This window comes from Ochotona princeps, chromosome 5, assembly GCF_030435755.1.
Source record: "Ochotona princeps isolate mOchPri1 chromosome 5, mOchPri1.hap1, whole genome shotgun sequence".
NCBI lineage: Eukaryota > Metazoa > Chordata > Mammalia > Lagomorpha > Ochotonidae > Ochotona > Ochotona princeps.
Genome location: NC_080836.1, coordinates 17,714,017 through 17,738,554, shown reverse-complemented (window position 1 = coordinate 17,738,554; position 24,538 = coordinate 17,714,017). Strand labels below are relative to the sequence as shown.

Here is a 24,538-nt window from a genome sequence, read left to right as displayed (position 1 = left end):
TATATAAATCACATATTTTGTTTTATTTGTAGTTAAGCAGATCAGCTGGATTGTCCACAGAAAGCTTCGGTAGTTAGCATAAGGATTAATAGAGTCTGAGGTCCCTGGTTTAGTAGGCCTCCCAAGCAACTTAAATCAAGAATTCACTATATAATTGAATAGCATGTGAATATTAATCCATAAAGTACTCCAAGTCCCCAGGTCCCTGATGCAATTATTTTCTATTCACATTAATTGTTCCTCACAGATGACATTAATGACTTTGAGTTAAAATGTGTCGAAGGGAAGATTTTGCAAGATCAGTGCTGCTTAGAAATAAAGTCTCTTTCATAATTGCTTGCTCAGATTTTCACCACTCCCAACCATAAGATTAACTTGATCACAACTTTTTAAAATGTGAATATGAAAAATTAATTTTGCACTAGTAGGCAGTAAAATTCATGTTTTTCCTTATTTTCCAATTACTGCTTTTTATTCTTTTTTTAAATTATTTATTATTTTTAATTCATTAATTACATTGTATTATGTGACTCAGTTTCATAGGTACTTGGGTTCTCCCCACCCCTCCCCAAACCCTCCCACCATGGTGGATTCCTCCACCTTGTTGCATAACCACAGTTCAAGTTCAGTTGAGGTTCCCCCATTGCAAGCATATACCAAACACAGAGTCCAGCATCTTATTGTCCAGTCAAGTTCAACGGCTTCTTAGGTATACTCTCTCTGGTCTGAAGACAGAGCCAGCAGAGTATCATCCCAGTCAATTAAAAGCTCCAACATACCATCAGCAAAAATTTACATCATTATGGAATTAATTGACATAGTAATGAGTAACCAATATGGTAAAAGTAAATGCAAGTTCTTAACCACCTTCTGTGACCACCTCATTGACATTTCAATTCAGTTTATACACAACGTATAACAAACCTAACATAACATGTTATACATAACATCGTGTCATCTTAATGCACTCCTATGTTCATAGCAGCACAATCAGTAATTGCAAAAACATGGAAGCAGCCAAAATGCCCAACAGCAGAGGATTGGATAAGAAAGCTATGGTTCATCTACTCCATGGAATACTACTCAGCTATTAAAAAAAAACAACAAAATGCAGTTCTTTGTGGCCAAATGGGCCAAACTGGAAACCATAATGCTAAGGGAAATGCTTTTTATTCTTATTTTTACAGGTTGACTGTGAAAATAAAATTATTGCTTATAAACTAATTTGCATGGAAGGCAGATAAAATAGAATCAGCTTCCAAAAAAAAAAAAAAATAGGGCACATATTCTCTAATCTGGAAATGTCAACTCTTGCAATTTACCTGTCTGAGTCTGGACTTTGACAATTAAATTATCACTGTTCAATGTTTCTGCTTGGTTTTTCCTAGAAACTTCATTCACGCATCTTAGATCTTTCATCCGGAGATTTGCTCTCGGAGGTAGAAAGAAACCGAAGTCTGGCTCAGTCGCTAACGGATGTCGAGCTGCATGTGAGTTTCACAGCTGCCTTCCGAACATTTTCCTCCCATCAAGTATGATGTCACAAATGAACCATAAAGTGCATCCTTGAAGCATTGTCAGGCAGATCAAAATGCTTTCCTTTCCTGTGTTCTCTGAAATTCAATATCATGTCCCCCAGCTGATGCAGTAAGCAAAAAGTGTCATTCTTGGCAAAAGTGTCATAAATCTTGGCTTTGTCCCCATGATACCTTTTTGGGTATTGATTACATCTCAACATCTCTGAAAAATGGTCAAGGAGCTTTTTATTAAAGCCCATGTCCCATATCATTCATCCAACTTTTATGATATATTATGTATGAACTTTTAAAAATTCATGAGTTCTGTTTTTTTTTTTTTCTTTAACTGGGGTTAGCTTTGTGCTTATTTGACAAAACTTTAAGCAGCATGGTTCTCAATTCTTCTGATGCTCAAAGAGTAACTAAGAAGAAAACACAACAATCAAATAAATATGTAATGAAATTTATTAGGCTAAAAATGGCAAGAACATATCAGGCAACTGATTCTATATCTAATTGTATAATTTTGTCAGTTTAGAAGACAAGGACTTTAAAATTAAATTGGAATTAAATTTCACTGGGATGCTATCCCTTGAGTCATTCACAAAGACCCAACAGCATCCAGTCTATATTCCTGGCCATAAAGTCTAATTCCTGGCCATAAGTCAGGAATGTTTTCAGTGTGCAGTTTTAATCCACGAGGTGCTTGGCTTCATATCATGTCTCTGTAATCTTTCATTGAAATTGTAGGTTTTATACTATACTTCTCACAGTAAGATGTTTTGGAGTCGTTCAAGATGGTAACTCAATGTACATAATGAGAAAAATATACTTTGGATCCTGCAAACGGGGTGTTGTTTACCAATCAGATAATCAAGATAATGTTTTAAGAGACAACACACACTGTTTGGCAAAAAATTTTAATGGTCATCATTACATGTTATCACTGACAATCAGTCAGGAAAGTTCCTGTTCTGTGTGGCGCTTAGAGTTCTTGCCACTGTCAGGGACCATAGGGAACAATGCAGCACAGTGCTTGGGACTGGGGCCTGGCTTCAGAGAGCTGTGTTGACTTGATGATCTTAAGCAAGATGATAAGAACTCTGCGCTTTATTTTTCCCATGTAGAAAATGAAGATAATGATATTTCTATTACATTTCAGAGACTTGTAGTGATGATTAGACGAGATTATGTACAAAATGAGTGTGGTACAGTGTCTGCTAACAATATTCAGATACTAAGAAGTTCTCTGAGGCTTTAGCCCTCTTCTATTCTTGTCATGAGGTGCCACAAGACTACTATAGCAAACCAATGGCAAGAAACTCTGCTTCTCTGTTTTTCCAGGAACTCGTATCAGCCATGCCTGGGGTGGGAAGGGTTGGGGATGGAATTACATTTGCTTTGGGGTGTTGTTCAACATAGTTATTTTGCCATTTATCTGCAGAATATTGGATAATTACCATGTATCAAAGATTTTACATCAGGTTACTAGCAGGACCATAAATGTAGGGTTTAATGAAGAAGTCAAGACTTGTATATGTGTGTGTGTGTTGGGGAATATATGTATGAGGGGGTTTCAAAATATTTGTAGGAAAATATAGTTAAAAGATAATGCATATTTACCTTGACCCTTTTAAAGTCTTGATGTGTGTGTATGTATAGGTTTATATTTATATATAAATGTGTATATGTATCAGACACTGCTCAATCTTCATAATGATCTCAGGCGGTAGGTGTGCTGATGATCTCATTTTACAAATAAACTGAAGCTCGAAGGGTTAGGTAGCTCTCCATGTTCAAGGAGCTAGGACTTAAGCCTTGTCAACGATGGTTCAACTACTTAACCACAGAATCCCTATTCCCTGGAGTAGATAGTCTGATGTGATCATCACATGCTAATGCAGGAACAGTTGTGATGTTAGGATTTCTGCTCCCAGTTCCAACAGGGATTGTTCAAGGTGGGGCAAGGTGGTAGAAGTTCCTGGTATGAAGAAGTAACTCTTTCGTCTTCTCTCTGAGGAATCACTCATTACTAGCCCCTGAATGCACACAGATACCTTCACTGAACCCCTGGTCTGTGGGTGAGCTAAGTCGTTTTGTCTGTCCTGCTCAGCACAGCACAGGTGCGGCATAAGAGCATATAGAGTGTGCTGCCCAGGAAACCACACAAGAGATAGACTCCCCACATAGTAGCTACTCCTGGAGGTTTGCTGTGCTGCCCATCGGGAAGCACTAGGACAGTTTTTTTTAATTCTACATTGTGTCAGGACATGCCTCCAAAATATTGAACCAGAATCTGTTTTATTAACATAATCCCTTGGTGATGTATGTGCAGATGAAAGTGTGAAAAATCCTGAAGGCAGGCATTTGATGCAATGCTAAGGTGCAGCTTGGGATGCCAGCATCTCCTATCTGAGTTTCTAGGTTTAAGTTATAGCTCTTCTTGTGATTCCAGCTGGCTGCTAATGTGTACCCTTGGAGGGAGCAGGTGCTCAAGAGATTGGATCCCACCACGTACATGGAAAAATCAGATTGAGTTCCAGACTGCTAGCTCAGCTTCAGCTTCATCAAGCTTTTGCACTTCTGGGCAATCAGAGAATAGAGGGAACTAGCATATGGAAGATTCATTTCTCTCTCTCTCTCTCTCTCTCTCTCTGTCTGTCTCTCTCTCTCTCTGCTATTCAAATAAATGAGAGCAAGTAAAAATTTTGAAAGTAAAATAGGAAAAATCTGTTTTACAAAATGCCTCTCTTCTTAAAACTTCACCACCACCTGCCTCCCCATATCACTGACTGAGCTGTCCCACATCTTGTGGTGGGCATCTCGAGTTCAAAGATGAAGGAGCATTGCACCAGTCCATTTTCTGAATTCTAATTTTCTGTCATCATCATCCAACAACTCTATGGGGTCTATACACATGGGCAATTGCTGGGCAAGGGTGTCCTTCAATTAAAATGATTGAGTTGTAAACAGGTATAATTTTGATAGCTATCATGGTGGGAAAGGATTAGTGGGAAACACAAAGCGAATCACACAGTCTTCAGTAGCATTAGAGGAGGCTGAAAGTAAACTGTAACCACAAGTCAAGTGAAGACTTTAAACTTCTCCTCCTGAGGAGCTGAGCTCTGTGTCTTCTCACAGGACACAAACGCAGCCTCATCCTGAGGAGTAGGCTAATCTACCAGAGCTAAGGCTGTCTTGTATAATACCCACCGCCCTGCTGCCTCCAACAGAACATGGGAGACTGTTAGGGAAGATGGAAAACATACCTGTGGAAGTGCAGCATAGTACGATGGCTTGGAATGGTTGTCCCAGGAACATTCCAGTTGTCTGCCATAGCAAATAGCTGTGCTGCCATGTGACAGTGGCGATCAGCATCTGTTGAGATACAAATCTGTAGCTCTCCTCACTGTATCACATCTGGCAGGCAACAAGGTCATAAATCAATAGGCATTGCTGGAAGATAGATTAGAAGACAACTTTTTCTTTCATTGATATTTAGAGCCAAAACTCAGAGTGGGGGGGAGAATTGGAGTAGTAAAGTTTCTTGGCATTTTTTAGGACATTTAGAAGATGGTTACAAGGCAAAAATAAAACACTGATGGCAAGACAAATGCTGAATTTAGGAAACCTGGCATTATTAAGCATTATGGATATTGATTAGACAGAAATGTAAACATGCCCTCTGTCCTTAAGGTGCGGTTTAACATTTACTAGAGGTATTGTATTCTGAGATCGTCACTGCCTTGCTTTTCCAAACCGATGTTTAGTCACCGTCACTTGGAATTGCATTCGGAGAACAGTGATAAGTACTCAGGTACTAAATGCACACGCAAAGTGTCAATAAATTGCATAAGTAAGAGGCTTTGCCACTCTGCAAGTGACACAAAGACAGATAGCTCCCCATCACTGAGTTTCAGAGACAACGCTTTATATAGATAGGAAACCGGAATTAGACAGTAATAGAGAGAGTCTATTCTCGGTAGTCAGGATGCTAAATTAATTTAGCCTGTCCACTTTGGGAAGCTTCATCTGTTACACGAGGGGCCTATAATGTGGCTGTCAAGATGTGCTTGAACGTTTACAGCTTATTTGTTGCCCTTGCCTTATGCAGACCCACTAGAATTCTAAAAGCCCAAGCCTTCTGGGTAGGGACCATATTTTTTGAATGTGAGGGGTTATTCTATTAACTGGATATGAAAAGTCCTATTATCTCTTAATGGTGAGTACTCACAATACCTGACATTGTCATTGGCTGAGCATGGCTTCAGTAAAGGGACATAGAGAAGTTGTGGATGCTTGATTGCTGACTTGGAATGGTGTGGTCAGAGTCAGAGGGAATCATCTGGGTAACCTGGCAGGGCTGCAGGACTGGGCCAGTGAGGATTTGCATGTCCGTTGGAGTCAAATGCTTATTTTTTTGCTCAAGATTGTGTTTTGAAGTAACACATAGTCTGAGTTCCAGGCTCCTAACTTCACAATCAAAACCTAAAGCCAAGGATGCTACCCCGTTGTGTCTCTTTTGCAGCAGTTATATTTTGATATTGATCTGATTCTTTTATTAGTGTGGTCAGTTATAATGAAAAATCACCATTATGGAGTATTTGCCTATTAGTGCCATTACTTTGTAATAAATAAGAACCTGTTATAGTCTACACACTGCTTTGTACTTCTTATCTAGAACCATATTTAGTCCTTGCAATAACTCTAACAGTTAGGTGGTATTATATTTTCCATCCTTTCTGTTATAATCAAACCCTTTAATAAGCCATAACAACTTGCCTTTTCAATGACTTAAAAAAATCTCACTAAGGAAACTTTAAATGGACACAATAACTGTACATAGATTAAATAATCTCCCAACCTTCACACAGTTATTAAAAAAGAAGCCAAGATTTGAGCCTGTAGTCTGTCTGACTAAACTCTATGTTTTTAGTCACTCCACCATATTCCCTCCTGCCTCACCAGGAGATTCAGTTTGTGCTTGTTGTCCCTAAGGCACAGCCCTTGCTCAGTAGTGTCCTGCTTTTTCAGGAACACCCACTGAATGCAAAATCAGGAATCCCCGCCTTGAAATGCCCCAGCTTGGGGATTGTTGTCCCTGGTCATCTCTGTCCTCGAAACAGCTGTAGCAGCAGCGAACTATCTCTTTCAAGCACCTGCAGTGAGTACTCCAGCAGCTCCTCCTACACCTGGCATGATGGGAAAAACCTCAGGAAAATGGTAAGAACTCCTTTCAAAGCACCCTGGTGTTAGAGTGAACTGCAAAAGAGGGTGGGAGGGCAAAATGGAAACTACCATTTGCAACCCACTTTAGAATAGTGTTATATTGATCCCCTGTAATCAACACTGTAGGCCTTCAAAACTCCACTTGATTGTAAACCAGAGACATTGTAGGAGAGAGAGAATTTACCATGGGGGATGATAGCAACCAGGACTCCAGGGAAGGTTGGTCTACACCTATGTGTATGCTAGAAGTTCCTTCACCAAGTTGTCCAGTAGTTCATACCTCTGGAATTACTGTCTTAGTCATTTTAATGTTACTGTAGCAGAATGCCACATATTGGGTAGTATGTTTTTTTAAAAATTTTTAAAAAGATTTACTTATTTTTATTACAAAGTCAGATATACAGAGAGGAGGAGAGACAGAGAGTAAGATCTTCCATCCGATGATTCACTCCCCAAGTGAGCGCAATGGCCGGTGCTGTGCCGATCTGAAGCTGGGAACCAGGAACCTCTTCCGGGTCTCCCACGTTGGTACAGGGTCCCAAAGCAATGGGCCATCCTCAACTGCTTTCCCAGGCCACAAGCAGGGAGGTGGATGGGAAATGGAGCTGCCGGGATTAGAACCAGCGCCCATATGGGATCCCAGCGCGTTCAAGGCAAGGACTCTAGCCGCTAGGCCACACCGCCGGGCCCGAATAGTATGTTTTTTAAAAGTCATTGTCTATCTCTCAGAGTTTTAAAGGCTGGGAATCTGATTTGGAGATGACACCGCTGGTGGGGGTCTTCCAGCTGCATCATCACATGGGGAAATGGTAGAGAGAGAGAACATGAACAGGCAAGCTTAGGACTCTACTCCTCTTCTGATCAATCTACTAATCCTAATATAAGAACCTGGCCCTCCAAACCTTAAATTGCCACCCAAAGGCTTCACCTCTAAATATTATGAACATATAGTACTTCTTTGGGGATTGGATTTCTAATACATGAGCTTCATGGGGACTCACTCAAATCATAACTGACTTCCATGGAGGCTGACACAGGAGGCTGATGCCTTGAACAAGTTTCTTTGTGTGGTGGTATAAGTCGAATGTTTGAAATAGCTGACTAAGCAGTTTCATAAAGCAGAAGAAAAGCTAAGAGTACAGAAGAATGGAAACCACAAACCAGATTATTTGGAGATCATTGTCGTGCTATCTATTTGATTTAGTTTGATTTATGAGGTGCAAATCCAGGAAAATTCAGTAACTCTCAAAATATTGGTGAGGGGGAATAGCTTTTTCATCTACTAAATGGGCAGATATTGTGGCACAATGGGTTAAGCTGCCGCTTGGGACTCCTGTATCCCATATCAGAGCCAGTTTAAGTCCTAGCTACACTGTACTTCTGATCCAGCTTCCTGCTAGTGTAGGAAGACATGAAATAATGGGCAATGTGTGTGGGTTCCTGCCACCTGGATGGGATAATCAGAGATCCTTGCTCCTGGCCTCAGCTGTTGCAGGCTGAATTGGATCATGAACCAGCAGATGGAACATGTCTGTTTTTTGTCTGTGTCACTCTGCCTTTTAAATAAATAAATGTTTTTTTAAATAATAATAAAAGAACCCAGAAAAAGATTTCAAGCTTGCATTTAAAGCTCACTCGCTAAGACTTCAACTTCTAGTACAAAGTGTGAGACCTGCTGTTGTTACTCCCCCAGCACGGTTGTTTAGAGCTCTGATAATGTCTCCCAGGAGTCAGGCTGGGAGCACGCAGAGCAAACGAGTGGGGAGGCTTTCTTGCTTTGCTGTGAATACCACTGGCTGCCACAGCCCTGGTCTGCTGTTTGCACTCTCAGAAATCTCTCTACCTCTCACAGACTATCTCTTTCTTTCTTTCTTTCTTCCTTTCTTTCTTTCTTCCTTTCTTTCTTTCTTTCTTTCTTTCTTTCTTTCTTTCTTTCTTTCTTTCTTTCTTTCTTTTCTTCCTTCCTTCCTTCCTTCCTTCCTTCCTTCCTTCTTTTTCTTTCTTTCTTTCTTTTTTTCTTTCTTTCTTTCTGTCTTTTCGGGAGGGTTTATTATAATTCTTATAATTAAAGTGGTTTTTGTTGTTCCCAGTCAATCTGTCCCCTAAGAAAGAAAATGTTCTTAATTCACTTACTAAGCACCTAAATGCCTATCCTGTCACAGTCCTGGAGTTCTCCTGCAGCTGTAAATCTCACAGTGCATGGTCCTCACACTCCTGGAGTTCCCGTACACCTGTCACATCTCACAGTGCATGGTCCTGATTCTCAAGGCCCAGCAGGCTGGCTGGACCCAGTCCTGTTGGAACATGTTTGATTTATGTTAAACTGCTATTATTTGAAGGGATTTCAACAGGAGCACCTTGTGCTAGGCTAGGTACTCCTCTAGTGTTAACTAACATAGCAAATTCATATAATATAAGCTTCAGTGTCAATAGAATATTAACTTAAATCGTAATACATGAGTGGCTGATGGCTGATTTTGAGCTCAGCTGTTTTTTTTTAAAGGTTATGCAGAAACAGAAGGAATGCTTGCATGAAATGCATTAGCTTGCCCAACGTGGGAGCAGAAGTTTATACTTAATAGGGATCTTCAAAACGTTTATGGAACGTATGTGTTCCTACGCATTGAATTTCAATATTTTTTTCAAGAAAATTAACTTACCTTTTAATTCTGTTTCTCCACAAACTATTTGATTTCCACTCAGATTTACTCACTCAGTGCTCACAATAGCCTTTTAAATAGATTGTCCTCTTTACACCATTTTACAGTTGGGGAAACCAAGATGACAAGGAGTTAAGTAATTGGTGCAAGATCTTATCACCTGTAGACAGCAGAGCTGAGCAGTTGGTTTGACAGCCTTGATTTGTAACTATCCTGCTATACTGGGAACTTGTTGAGACAGCCTGAAGTGTGGGACTCCTGTTCCCATTAAGACCACAAATGCCCTTTAAAAATAGTGGCTCTTTAATTAGAAATAACTTGAATTAGAGGAAGATCTGACAAACCCACAAGCCAACCACTGGAATGTCTGAGATTGAACTCATTAAGAGACATAATCATGTCATCATCAAAAGTTAATTTCCAGGGGCTGACCTTGCATTGTTAGCTGCTCGCTGTGATGCCAGTGGACCACATGGGTGCTGGTTCAAGTCCCAAGACTGCTCCACTTTCCCTCCAGCTCCCTGCTAATGTGCCTGGGAACGCAGTGAAAAATGGCCCAAGTACTAGGAACTATGCTACCTACATAGAAGACCCAAATGAAGCTCTTCTATCCTGGCTTCAGCTTAGCCCAGTCCTGGCTGTTGCGGTCATTTGGGGTGTGAACCAGCAGATGAGAGATCTCTGTCTGTCTCCCTTTCTCTCCCCCTCCCTCCCTCTCTATAACTCTGCTTTTCTAATAAATAAATCTTTAAAAATGGATTAATTAATTTCCAAAACAAAAGGTAAAAAATGATGCAAAATTCTTTTGTCAGACTGGGAACTAGGTAGGAACTATAGACACTCATGCAGGCCGCTAACTCATCAGCTGCATACTTTAGCCCAGCAGAAGGTTCCTTAGAACAGTCTTCATCCACATTCTCCCAAAAGATTTACACCCGCTACGGGAAACGCCTGTTCTCCTTTCCTTACCCCTACATGAGAACCATGCTCCTCCCATCCCATGTTTCAAGATTAGCTTCAGTTTTACTAGGAATCATGAGTACCCTTCCTTTCTGTGGAAAGCCAATGGGGAGATGTAGCTGATGTCACCAAAATGAGAGGCTGGCATGCTCTGCCTTTGGGAAGTTGAGCTGCAGCATGAACAGGATGTAAGAAGACAGGAAGGAAAGGAGCACAGAGACTGAGGTCTGTCTTCTGGGGCTTGAGCATATCTGCCTTTTTCAAGACCTTGGGGTGCTTCTGCCTGGCGTCTTTTACTGTGTTGGCTTCATGAGTATCAGGTTCATGGAAATTACCAGAAGCCCACACTGTGGCAGCCAGCCCTCTGCTAAGTCTAAACTATCCAGATTCATTAGTGGGATTTCTTCAGCATTCCAGAGTTTCAAATGGGATACAGGAAGGGTTCCCCTGACCTTCTTAAAGAGCCTGCATCACCAAATAGCATCTATCTCCCCAGAAACTTCTAACACTGGAGAGTTTTCTTAAATAAAAGATGTAATTGGTTTTCTTCTTTTGGAGCCCCTTTCCTGATGCTGCAGCAGGAAGTTTCTGAGTTAAATAAATCTTGCTTTGCTCTCACACACAAAAATGCGTAATTTGACTTAAAAAAATAAACATGAGTGTGTTGTTGATAGCAGGAATAATCTTCATGAAAATGCCTTTGATATAGTCACATACTTAGAGCTTACTGAAAGCCCATATTGCAACAGCAGCTTCTGATGCCTCACAGCCTCTGCAGATGAGCATGTGGCTGCGTTGCACAGGGCAGCTGGTGTAGCAGAGACTGCCCAGAGCACAGCTTCTGGAACCATCAGATTCTTCCTTTAAAGTCCTTCACTATTAATTATGGAGCCTTTCTAAAAAGTCACTAGGTCAGATCCCCACATGTACTAATTTCCTTGAGTCTTAGCTTGTCATTTATTCTCTGCCGAAGTTTTATTAAAGAAACCATATGAGATGCAAGCTGTTTGTGACCTCTGCTGTGACAGTCACCTGGGAGCCTGCTGGCGAAACTTGACCAAAGTTGCATGTCATTGACTACCTGGGGTCACACCCCTCTCCAGTGACTTTTCAGCTGAGTCAAAAGCAATACAAATAGAGAAAAAGCCTGAGAAAGCAGCGTCTCGACCTTGGCTTCCAACTCTATGGTTTCCAACAGAACAATCCTGTGGAATCCATGTCTTCTCTGTAGCGAAATGGGAAGCATAGTATCTGTCTTAGACTTTGCTGTTGAGGACATGAAATAAAAGCACTGTGGAAGTGGCTGGAATGCAGCAGGTGCTCAGTAAGTGTCAGTTCCCTCCTTCTGCCTTCCGGGTCTGCCTAGCAGTGCTATGAAGGATGTGAATGTGTTCAATTTTATCCCTTTCATGAATTGCTTTCCACTTTTCCCAAACTAAAACACCCTTGGGAAGGCAGGACGCATCAGAAATTGTTTCTAAGTTAGTGGGTGAATAATTACCATTGGTTTCTAACTACAAATGCTCAGCTATTATTTAAGGGTTTTTCAACAAAGGAAATATTCATTCATGCAAAATCTGAATACACTATGCATGGATTTAAAAAATATTTTGCACCACAAGAAAAATTGTCTTTTAATTCCATTTCCCCACCAGCTTTTTGAATGTCCTTGCTTGTTCATGTGTGTATGTGTGTGTAGAATAGTTTTAGACAATTTTTGTAAATGTTCATTGCTTACCAAAAAAAACCCCTGTGAAACCATAGAACTATCAAAAAACCTTTGCCCAGCTCATTTCTTCTGCCTGAAAACTCATTTCCCCAACTCTTGACCTGAGACAAACCTATCTTTGAATGGCTAGGTATATCCACATACACATCTTTCCTGTATATTTTTCCCAGAGGACATGTGAATCTTGGGAGCTTTCAGCCCATTTACATGTCTCTATTCTCTTGCAACCAGATCTCCTCTCCATTAGTGGGTCTGTGCTCCTTGAAGGCAGAGTCCTTAACATCTATTTCTTTATATCACTGTGCTGCTCAACATAAGACCTGACAAACCCCACATCTGCCAGTTTGTTAATAAGCAAATGCATTTTCTAATGAATATATGTGTTTTCATGGAAATAATTTCAACTAATAATATAAATGAAATACATTGTGGACTTTTCCTTTAACTGTTTGGTGATCCTCTGTGGCTCAGTCATTCCTGATACCAACTTTTCTCTCCTAGCAGTCATCACAGAACTGGGATAAAAGGCGAAGTGTTGATTCTTCCCTCCCAAGTGGCTTTGCCAGTCCTCCCGATGAACTACCTCCCACTCGCATCAAGGAATGCCACATTTTGGAAGGACTAAGGAAGCTGCAGAAGCGAAAAACATTAGTTGAACCCTCATCTGTGATAACCAAATGGGGTTATAAAGACTGCATGAACTCAAATGAAGGAATATATTCTCCAGGAGTGAAGTGTAACAGCCTCAAGGAATATCCCCCCTACAAACAAGGAGACCCTGTGAGCCCCTGGAAGGAGCCATACAAGGCATTTGTTTATGAAGCAGATTCCTATGATAATGCCGATGATGAGTCCTCTTCCTTAGCATTGCTACAAACAGTTCCAAGTCAGGGCTGCAGGCTTCATGGCAGCAAATTAACCCACAGTGTTTCCGACAGTCTCATTGGCTGGGAGCCATACAGAAAACACTTCTCCGAAGGCACATTCTCAGTGTATCCCAAGGAAAGGCCTGAAAAGCTGTTGCATTGTGCCAGCAACTGTCCCTTGCAGAGGAAGTGGTTCCCAAGCTTGCAGTCATCTCAGCTGCAGAGCGACAAGGGCCCCCACATTCAGGGCCGCAGCCACATGGCTGCTGGTTTTCAGCTTTCAGACACAGATGACAATGACACTCTTGATGAGTTGCACATTGAGAGCAGTGATGAGAAGAGCCCTTCAGATTTGTCATTGACAGCTGATACTGACAAGTCCACAGAGAACCTGGACATGCTTGTGGAATTGGGTAGATCTCACCATGACTCTCCTGACAAGCATTCAATGCAGGTGCCCATCCACTTAGAGACTAGGCCCAAGACATTCAGCTTCATTAAGCAGCAAAGGGTGGTGAAAAGGACTTCTTCGGAAGAATGCATCACTGTAATATTTGATGCGGAAGATGGGGAACCCATTCAGTTCAGCTCTCAGCAGACTGGAATTGTCACTCTTACCACAAATGAAATTTCTATTGATGCAACCCCTGATCCACCCACAGGAGAACACACTGGAATTTCGCCTCAGGGAAATGCCCCTTTCCAGCCAAGCTGTGCTGCAAGAGACTGTACTTTTTTAAAGAGATCAGGAGAGGAAGATGAAAAGAACATTCCAAAACATAATGTAGATGATATTCCCACATCATCCATTGAATCTTTCAGCCCCAGGACAGTAACACCAGATACTCAGCAACCAAAGCTGACTAAAGCAACACACAGAGCATCAAACCAGAGTCATCCCAGGCCATCGGTATCTCTGGGTGTCCATCAGAAGCACAGTCTGACAAAGATGCCTGCCAGGGGCAAGGTTTCACCCCAGAAAACAAGAGTCATAGAGGCTGAAACCTGCATATTCAGGCCCTCTTCTGGCCCTATGACTCTTGAGAAGTCACCATCCTGCATGCCCATGAAACTTTCACAGATCACAAAGACTGAAAACTCTGGACCCCTCTCGGATTTACAAGCAGATTCTCACATTCCAAAGCACCCTGCACAGCTTTCTCATGGCTCCAGAATGCCCAACAGGAGGGACTGGGCCCCGTGCTCCAAGAGGCAGACTCCAAGGTCACGGTCAAGGGCCCTCATGGAGCCTAGCAACAGTGAAGACCCCCCAATGAAGGACAGACTCTGTGATTCTGGGCCAGAAGCAGAATTCAAGTCCCCTTCCCCGCCAACCCCTCCAGACAGGTCGGTCTCCCTGCTGATCAGGGCTAGTCATGACTGTTCACCAATGGCTTCATCTGCCAGGCCTGAAACCAGGATCCCTGGTGAATCACCAAGGACCATCTTCAAATGCCCCCTGCTGAAGGGACCCTCTACCCCTGCTGTTTCTTCTCAGGCCACAGCAGAAACACAAAGGAAAAAGCCTTCCATGGCCTTCAGAAAGCCCACTCTCACTCACTCTGTGCCCCCTGCAGAGGCAGCAATTCAAGCCAGATGCCCTGCTCACAGTCCCTCCTCTACCTCATCTAGGGTAACTCCAGGACCACCCAGGGCTTCTCCAAAGAGAGGCATCCCCAGAACCTCTCCTCACCAAATCCTTGGAACTGCACACACGGACTTAGGGTTACAGACTCCCAAGGGTTCTCCATCAATCCAAGAGTCCCTGGAAACAGCATCCTGCAAAACCATATCTCCAGGTAGAAAAGAGCAGGTAAATGACAGTGTCCCCACACCCCCCAAGCCTTCCTTCTTTGTGATGAATGAATCAGCATCACCTCAGATGAATAGCCCTCCATCTTCATCATCATTCTACAAAAGCCAGTATGCGCCTCAAGGTTGTCCAAACACTCCAGAGAAAGGACTGAAAACCCGCCTCCCAGTGGGACTCAAAGTTCTCGTTAAGTCTCCCCAGTTGCTCAGGAAAAGTTCCACAGTCCCAGGAAAGCAAGAAAAAGATAGTTTCAATGAAGCCTCTAAAATTAGTTCTGGGGCTGTAAGCAAGGCCAAACCCAAGGGATACATGGCTCCAGCAAGCCTTGAGACTAACAGAGAGGACAGAGACGCATCTGCACTGGATTTGCAGAGGCAAAACAGTGCAGCGGATGGGCTTCCCGCAGAAACAACACTGCCAGAGTCCTTTGAAAACAGTAGCCCCGGGGCTGAGGGGAGAGATGGACAAGAGAACCGATCTGTGAAAAGATCCCTGTCCTCCAGCAAGCCACACTTGAAGCCAGCCCTCGGCATGAATGGCGCCAAGGCCCGCAGCCAGAGCTTCAGCGCTCACTCAGGAGACAAGCCCTCCACACCGGCCACCATGGAAGGGCCCGGAAAAGTCCGAACTCAGATTATTACCAACACTGCTGACAGGGGAAATTCTCTTACCCGGCAGAACTCCAATGTGGAAGGTGTTTTCAACAAGACCCCTTCTGTTCCTATGCCTGAGAGCCTTCTGGGTGCTGGGAGGCCCCTGGGCCACTCATCTTCCAAGAACGGCTCCCTGGGGGGTACAGACAGCACCAGCAGCCAGCATGGGAGCCCTAGTAAGTTGCCTTTGAGGATCCCTCCAAAACCCGAAGGGGTCCTCCCACCTGGAGCAGAGTCCCCACAGACATACACTCAGGAAGAATGTCCCAGTGTGCCCGTACCTGTAGAACCAGGAAGTGACCACTGCAGGTGCGTAGCCATGCCAATGGACTGCCCTGGGGCCTTGCCGAGCCCAGGCAGGACACAGCATCCCAGCAGTTTTGAAACAAGCAGGGTATCCAAGGTGGAAACTGCTGAAAGGCATCCAGATGCCTCTACAACCAGGACTGGTACTATGGATCCAGAAGCGCCCCTGTCACCCACAATCGAAGAAAAGGTCATGTTGTGCATTCAGGAAAATGTTGAAAAGGGCCAAGTGCAAACAAAGTCGACCTCTGTGGAAGCGAGGCAGAAGCCAGGGCCTTCATTCGCCAACTGGTTTGGTTTTCGGAAGAGCCGACTTCCAGCTCTCAGTAGCAGAAAAATGGATGTTCCCAAAACCAAAGTGGAGAAGAAAGATGCAAAAGTGCTGGGATTTGGAAACAAACAGCTAAAATCAGACAGAAAAAAAGAGAAAAAGAAGCCCGAGCTGCAATATGGGATGGGAAATGGGCTTAGCAAGGATACGGAATCAGCACATGGGCCGGATGATGGCTCATCGAGCAAAACCAGTGCGAAAATGCCACAGAACATTTACAGCCAAACGAAATTTGAACCCAGAAGTAGAACCATCCCAGTCACAAGTCCAACAAATGACACCTTCATGACAGAACTGTTGAACAGGTAACTCGCTGGGAAAGAGGGGGGTATGGCAGAGGGGACCGTCATCCACAAGGAGCAGAGCTGCTCGCTCCTTGCATGTTAAATGCTTTTCATCCAAGTAGGAATGCATAGTCATAGTCTTTTATACATTAGCCAGAATTTTAAGCAAAGGAATCAAAGTTGGCAATAAAATAATAATTTAGTCCATGTTACTTTGTTAACCAAACCAGTGGTCTTTGAAATTAAAGAATGGTAACTTTTATCAAGGTTGATGTAAAATTCAACCTACACTAGGAATCATGAATGCACTCACATGGCATGAAATGAAAGAAAATGATGCATATATTTTAAAGCATGCCAACTTCATCAATTGTACTGAGCAAATGTGTGATTAGAAAGTTTATTAGAAATAATTATAATTCCTGCCCATCTTTGGGCAAAATGTGTTTGTTAATCACTCTTCCATGGTTTTTATTTTTCCCCTCCCCCTCCAGAAGTTATAAATTATTATAGTATCAAATCTAAATTGACAACCTACTTGAAAATTTGAAGATTCTGTAAACTCTGGTAAGTGACACGTGCCATACAAAGGGTTAGAGACAGAGTGTTGTGTGGAGGTTACTGTAAAGGTTTGTGAAAAAAGAGAGTCGAGAAAGAAGAGCAGTGTAATTTAACAGAGGAATCATTTTCTACCTGCAGAGTTGATAAGAAAGTAGCCCAACAGACAGAAAGTGGATCAAATAATATTTCCTGCAGGAGTGTGTTAAAGGGCAGTTCCCAGAGCTCTTCCACACCAGGAAACCACAAGAAAAACACCAGGACCAAAGCTGATACGGAAACGCCTAGAGACTCCCTGGTAAGCGTGCCACCATGCTGGTTCTAAATAGTTTCATTTTGAACTATTTTACCTGGATCATTTCTACCTATTGCTGATGCAAATATATGAGCAGCAGGTTGGGGGACTGAGTATAGGAGAAAGTTATTGTTGTTGTTAAATAAGATTTAAAAGGAGAGAGAGTCTAATGTCAACCTCAGCAGTGAGATGGCAGCTGGACAACATGTGGGCACTGCTGGCTCCAGGGACACTGCCTCACCCAGTGTTGTTCTCACAGTGAAATTCAGTCATGGAACAGTGTAGGCAGCAGAGGCCACTGGTGTCATCCCAAATGATACCTTTGCTGAAATTTGTTTTCATGATGAATCCCAACCCCACCCACAACAGAAAAAGAATGAGCACGGTTTTAAAAGTAAAAGAAGTGTTAAGCAATTTAAGGCTCCTGGCTGTTTTTATGATTTGGTTTCAGCACGGTTCAGTTGTGATGAATTCTGAGCACCCAGTGTTAACACCAAAAAAACCTTTTGGAAACCGGGCTCCTCCTCAGTTAGCCTTTTAATTATGAGTTTTGGAACACGGGAGGTGAATCGAATTTTGACAAAAATGAAAAGATGCTTTAATATTTCCCTAGGGTGTGCTAGATTCAGAAAACATTTTTGTCTTAAAGCTGCCGTAAGTTGCCACTCCCTTTGGTTTTGCTCTTATGTAATTGATTTGGTGGTGTTTTCCATTGTTCCCTTTAGTGAGTTTTAAAGCACTTAAGCCTCCTTCCTTCCAAACGTTCTTTATGGAATAACAATATCTACTTCTTTTTGTACTCTACTAAAAACAATATGTAGTCCATGCTGAGGGAAAACTTAAATATGAGGTAATTACGTATTTTTCTTGGTGTGGTTCAAGAGTTGAGAGTCTATAAGTAACTACGTTTGGCATTAATAGTTGTTAATTATTAGTTATTATTCCTCAGTGTTTAGCATTCGCCAGGTAAGGATTTCATAGACAGATTTTCACTTGAAACAAATGTGCTTTTTACATTTTTTGTATTCTAATAGCACCTATCTCTGAAAAATTATGAAGACATTTTTTCAAACTCTGAAAGCAATCTTGCTCTTTGCTTTCCTGTGTCACTCCTTCTTTAAAGATATAGTTGTCCCCAGCATTACAAAACCACAAACCGTAACCATATCCAAGGGTGTCCTTGTAGTGTCACTGAAAGGAAAGAGAGGGAATGAACATGTGGAAATGTACAAGATACCAGAAACTCAATCCAGCTGATGGAAAACTCGGATAGCCCGGCAGAGCCCCTTATCGGAAGGAACACCATTTATGCCCCATTTAGCGTGGCTCTGACAGCTTAAGGTGCATCCTCACTGTAAGAAGTACCCAGAAAACAAAAAGTCCCTCTGTTTGCCTTTTACAATTTCATTTTTACGTTTGCATTACTTCCTAATGCTGAAGAAATTGCTGTGCTTTTCTTCTCTCAGCTGCAGTCTTAGCTCAAAGTATAGTGACAAGGATTCTTTGGTACTCTAAGAATGGCTGCCAGAAACACTGTTTCTGTAAAGTACAGCATCTCACTCACCATCCAAACACATCAGCAATGGATGTGTGCTGGTTTTCCTCATGAGCTGCAAAGAGGAGTTTGGTCCTGTTGGGAAGCTTTTTCGTGATACTGCAGTAGAGTTAACTCACATTGATGATCAGTTTGTCCGTTTTTGTAAGAATGTCAAATGCATTGTTTTCTATTTCATTTCCATAACTGTCATTGTGGTCTTGGTTGACATGACTAATTTCAGACAGGATGTAGCTATAGTCTCCACTGGGCCCAGTATAAGAATAGCAGCAGAAATCCATTCATTATGTATGATCAGCCTGGATAGGAAGCTACGTTGTGACATCAAAGCACGATAACATGAATACTTGTGAGCCTTTTAAAATTCAGAGTTTTAGGGAATTTTCCTGACAAGGACTAAAGGTAAATTTACTATCTGCTTGTTTTGGAAGGAGTTGTAAGGAATTCTTTCTTCTCAGTGGTAATTTTGTGTTGAAACAGTACCTGTTTATGACATCTTATCATACTTTTTTTTTTGCCTGAATAAAACCACTGTTCAAAAACCTTAACACATAATGCACCACTGTCCATCACACTTTACAAAGCAAAATTATATTTGGTTATGAAAATTTTAACACATTTTAATTATCTTAATCCACAGTCAAAATAGAAAGGTTATTTTCCATATTCATAAGGAATTCATGTATGTAGCAAAGCCTCACTTTGTTCGAAAGCAACTGCATTTCCCTTTTTAGTACTGTTAGATACTAATATAGGTATAAAAATCCTGTTAGCACTTTGCTGAATTAAATCTATTTTTGTTTTCAGAACTCTAATTAGTGGCTTCTGTCCCAATTTCAACTACCATTACAAACCACTTAGTTTTAGTCTTTGTGTAGTTTAGACAAGGGGCCATGTTACTTTGTAATTGGGATTATTTTATTTAATTTAAATGAAAGAAAGTCAAGGTGTTAACCAGAAATATTTCATAAGCATAAAGTCAGTAAGCCAGAGAGAGGTACACTCAGCTTATTACACATTTTGCATTCTTTTTTAACATTGTCTGTTCCTTATTCCTTTGGATTTAAATAACTTTCTTAAACAAGAAGCTCACAGCATGATAGCTCTAGGCTCCTGTTTAACTCCAAGTGGACAAAAATAGAAATGATTAACAAAATTTAATGGGATCATATACTTGATGATACCCAGAAAACAGATAACCATTTTAATGTGAACCTCTCCTAGTGTGGTGATTTTTCTGGCTGCCTACACACACTCTTACAGTTCCCATATTGTAGCTATCAGTATGGTAAGATTAAGCACCAAATACATTCTAATATTGGAACTGAACTCATAAAATATAGGTAATTGGTGTTGTTCCATTAACTATGAAAAACGGGAGTGAAAAAGTAGCAACCTAAATCTAGCTCACAGCCAGTGTGCAATAGTATGAGCTTATACCTTGCAAGTATAAAGTAAGGTTGTTCGTGTCAATAAATCCCTAAGCAAACTCATCATCCATCTCTAGTATGTGAACCTGAGCAAGAATCCCATTGCATTGCTCAGTTCACATTATTGTCATTGGCAGTTCAGGTGACTGCAGAAATGCAGTTTTAAGTAGCTACTTGGAGTCATTCCACCAAGAAGCACGTGGTATCATGATACTGAGGCAGCACATAGGCACAGTCATAGTTGAGTGGACATTTGAGAATAACAGATTTCCCCTAATTAACCACATATTTAGAGTCAGACTTGGTGTGTGTGAGTCCCAGCTTCATTGCTTAGACAAATATTTGTCCCCTCTGTTGCTTGGCGATGGGTCCTCATCTGTAAAATGAGGCTCGCAGTAGCACCTGCTCCAGAACCCTGTTGTAAGGCTTGTAAGATCCTACATGTGAGGATCTTAAATACCACTTGTTACCCATGTGTGTGTTTGCTGTTTTCATTACACCTGTCACTGTTTCAATAGCACTTGCCATCCAGTGTCTGTTTGCCGGTTTCATTAAGGCTGTCACTGCTGCTGCTGCTGGATAGGGAAGAAGAAACTCAAGTTGTTTTTTTTTTTACAGATTTATTTCTTTTATTACAAAGTCAGATATACAGAGAGGACAGAGAGAAATATCTTCCGTCCGATGATTCACTCCCCAAGTGAGCCGCAATGGCCGGTGCGAGCCGATCCGAAGCCAGGAACCAGGAACCTCTTCCGGGTCCCCCACGCGGGTGCAGGGTCCCAATGCATTGGGCCATCCTCGACTGCTTTCCCAGGCCACAAGCAGGGAGCTGGATGGGGAAGTGGAGCTGCCGGGATTAGAACCGGCGCCCATATGGGATCCCGGGGCGTTCAAGGCGAGGACTTTTAGCCACTAGGCCACGCCGCTGGACCCGAAACTCAAGTTTTATACTGGTGTTACCACTTGCTCTTTGAGCACTAATTTAGGGAAGCTTCAGGAACCTCAGACTTCTTGCCTGTACAACACTATAACTTCATGAGTGTCTCTCCAGACTGATACTATGCCAGTCAAGTCCCTGGGTACTCCAACTAGAATAGCAGGGAGATGTTTTTGTATAGAAGTCTAGAAAGGCGTGTCACTGCATTTGTCTAGTGTTGCCCACATCCCAATCACCTCATTTTATTTTTGGAAGAATTTTTTTTTAAAAAAATAATTTGTTCTGCTGCAGGAGATTTGGGTGACATCAGTGTATTTCTTTAGTCTCATGGAAACAGCTCAAGGAAGTCTCTGGCTCTGGAAGAGTTAACACCTCCCAGACTTTAATAAGTATTGAAACCAGTGTTGTGAGGCAGATATGTGACATAGTGGTTTGGGAGACCTGTGTTGTACATCAGAGTTGGGTCTTGGCTCCACTCCTGATTCCTGGTCCTGCTAATGCACGCCCTAAGAGGTAGCTGGAAATGGCTCACATAGTTGAGTCCTTGTTGCCCATGAGGAAGGCCTGGATTGAATTCTCAGCTGCTGGCATCAGCCTGCCCAACCCCAGCTGTTGCAGGCATTTGGCAAATGAAGCAGTAAATGGAGAGTGCACTCATTTTTCACCTTTCAAAGAAATAAATGCCTTATTTTTTAATTAGCAGATAAAATTTGTATATATATGTGGGTACTCTTTAATCTTTAAGCTTAGATATCCCCTGTTAAATGTTTTGTCAGGGAACGTACATTTATGTTTTCAAATATTTGTCATTTGTTTGTAATCAAGAAGTCCAAAACATTCCAGTTTTTTTTTTTAAGAGAGAAATGTATAATGTATCACCTTATAATATTGTGTGGAATTAGGTCCCCCATAAATCTTTTTAAAAGCTCTAAAAATATGTTCCTGGAATTAAAACTTGTAATAAAGCCAAATCCTAGAGTGGCTAAAGAAAGATGTGTGTATACACTCTCATGTGCTCCGAAGTGTGTGTGTGTGCTCCCATCCGCACATTTTTGGCAGGAAGACCTGTTATTTTGAGGTATTCAGAAGATTTAATATAATAAAATAAAAACTTTCAGTCTTCTGTTGTTGCTTCAGATAAAAGGAGAGAATGACAACTCGCAAGAGGATGAAGAGGGTGCTGTTGCAGATTCCGCATTTCAGAGCCACGTCATAGGTAAAAACTCATGTCCTGATACGTTTTTGACTGTGATCTTTCTGCATGTCACTTTCTTTCAGAAAGCTTCCAGAGACCCTGTGTTATGCCTGCCTGTAGGCCATTCATAGTCACACATGGTTACCTCTATCACTTGAACAAAAAAATAAGTCGATTAAAGCAGTTCCAATGAAGAAAATATAAGTGTTTGTAAAGAAATGCTATGTGAGCTGATAAGAAGTGTTTCTCAATCTCATATGAAAGTCATGCTGAACATAAAAAAAATTTTTTTGAAGGACAAATCAATTCTACATAGATCCAGCTTCTAAAGTTCTCTCAGGAAGCAATGAATGCAAATGCCTACTGGTTGAAAATACAGAATGATGACTTTCTAGAACAGAGTCTGATTTTTTAAATAAATATTTTGAACATATAGAACTAAATATGAGAAGTGAAGATGACTTCACCATTCCTATTAAATCACTGATCCAAATAATCTCATTTCTGCAATAAATGCAAATTGTCAGCCATTTTCCTAAAAGTGTGGGTTACACCAGACTGAAGGAACTTAAGTTCCCAAAACAAAAGGTCCTGTTCCGAGTAGCCAAAGTGTAAATGGTACTGGAGGGGTTACCTGTGGCTATGATGTTTGTCAAGAGATGAAAGATTAATCTACTAGCCCCATGACACCTTGTACTCTTGCAGAATTGGTTGTTTCTTGAAACCTAAAAATTGCTGTGATTGTGAGAATGCTGAATATTTAGGGTTTGTTGTTGTTGTTGGTTGGTTGGCTGGGTTTTTTCCTCAAAAGATTAACTAGAGAATTTTATTGTAAGAGTATGAAAAGTTTGCGGTATGGTTTCAGATTCCACATTTTTAGAAGGTACTCTAGTTTGAGCTCAGATGTAGTGTCAAAGAATTATTATCATTTGAAAAGCAATTGAAATATTTCTCCATCTTCCAATTACTTATTGGTGTGTGGCTGAATTTCCTACATAACTTCAACCAGAGTAACATTACAATAGAGATTAAAATCCAAATGCATATTCAAAATCTGTTGGTAAATACTATAATCCATCTGTTTCTTATGAAATCAAGTGTTTAAATAGCTTTCTAACAGTAAGAAGCAATGCCATTGTTCTCATGAACTACTTCTGTTCTGGAAAAGTCATATAATTATTTGCATTAAAATGTCATTTATATTAATAGTGTTCGTTCAGCTTTAATTTTTAGAATGTTTATAGGTTTGATTATTTTCCATGATATGGTTTTGAGGGATAGGGATTCCCCCTTCTCCTCCCCCATTTTCTCTTGTATTACAGTAGTATTACAGTTACAGGTTCAACATTCTGCTATTTAAATGTATCATGGCATCATAGGTATAGGCAATGGCAGAAAGTATTAAATTGTCAAGATATATTTACCAGTTTCATGGGGGGTCCTCCTTTTATTTGGGAGTAGAAATGCTTGCTGTGATGTATCTTCACTTCCTAGTATGCTAAGGATTCAACTTAACACGACACCAAGCCCTGGGACAGTCATTTCTCCAGATCACATTTGGGGATAATAGTGCTTGGGGATAATAGATAGTGCTGCATGCCATGTTCAAGACATGACAGCCACACAGATTGCTGGCTTCTGGTGGAATCTGTATCCATTGCTCCTCTCCCCTCAGGAATGCTTTAGGTGCTGGGTCTCAGCATCCCATGGCTCTGAGCACCATGTTGGTACACTTTGCAACTCTCTGTAGCATATCTGGTATCCTTCTGCAGACTAATTTAGTTTGTCTCAAAGAATTGTTGTACCCATACAGCATAATGAGACAGGAAAAGTATCATTATTCTTTTCATAGGTAATTGGGGATACAAAATCTTAACAAACAGCTGAATGCCTATAGTCTGAATAAGATTATTATTCCAAAAAAGATCCTTTATTGCAGTTGTCAATGCAAAATGTTTAAATTGGCATCAGTTCTGTGTAGTTAGCTAATATGCAAGTTAAATATTGTTTAACAGCCTTCAAACATGAGTCTGTGTAAAGCCCCATTGAGTCATCATTTTTCTATAATGAGATGTTTTGTGCCTGTAAAATAGCATGTATGAAGTTAAATACTGAATTTTTTAAAAGGAACTACAGTAATACAGACATGTTTCATACAATAGCAGTTCTTTACATCTGTACCATTTCATGTGATAGCTGTTGGTCACGTGGCTATTTCCA

The 24,538-nt window shown here is 41.3% G+C and overlaps 1 protein-coding gene and 1 long non-coding RNA gene across 5 annotated transcripts in view; one reads left to right on the top strand and one right to left on the bottom strand.

Annotated features, from left to right (window-relative positions):
• Positions 1 to 1,489, bottom strand: part of LOC131480357 (uncharacterized) — a 51,949-nt gene extending 50,460 nt beyond the window's left edge. The window contains exon 1 of the long non-coding RNA XR_009245429.1: positions 1,323 to 1,489. This is a non-coding gene — a long non-coding RNA (uncharacterized LOC131480357). The remainder of the gene's footprint in view (positions 1 to 1,322) is intronic.
• The window catches only part of NCKAP5 (NCK associated protein 5), an 845,136-nt gene that overhangs the window by 719,605 nt on the left and 100,993 nt on the right, over positions 1 to 24,538 (top strand). For 3 of the 4 annotated variants that reach the window (XM_058664408.1, XM_058664410.1, XM_058664411.1), the window contains 5 exons: positions 1,389 to 1,490; positions 6,552 to 6,740; positions 12,597 to 16,369; positions 17,048 to 17,204; positions 22,261 to 22,339. In XM_058664408.1, coding sequence (XP_058520391.1) covers positions 1,389 to 1,490; positions 6,552 to 6,740; positions 12,597 to 16,369; positions 17,048 to 17,204; positions 22,261 to 22,339 — 4,300 coding nt within the window. The remainder of the gene's footprint in view (positions 1 to 1,388; positions 1,491 to 6,551; positions 6,741 to 12,596; positions 16,370 to 17,047; positions 17,205 to 22,260; positions 22,340 to 24,538) is intronic. The other variant, XM_058664409.1, reaches the window with a different exon arrangement.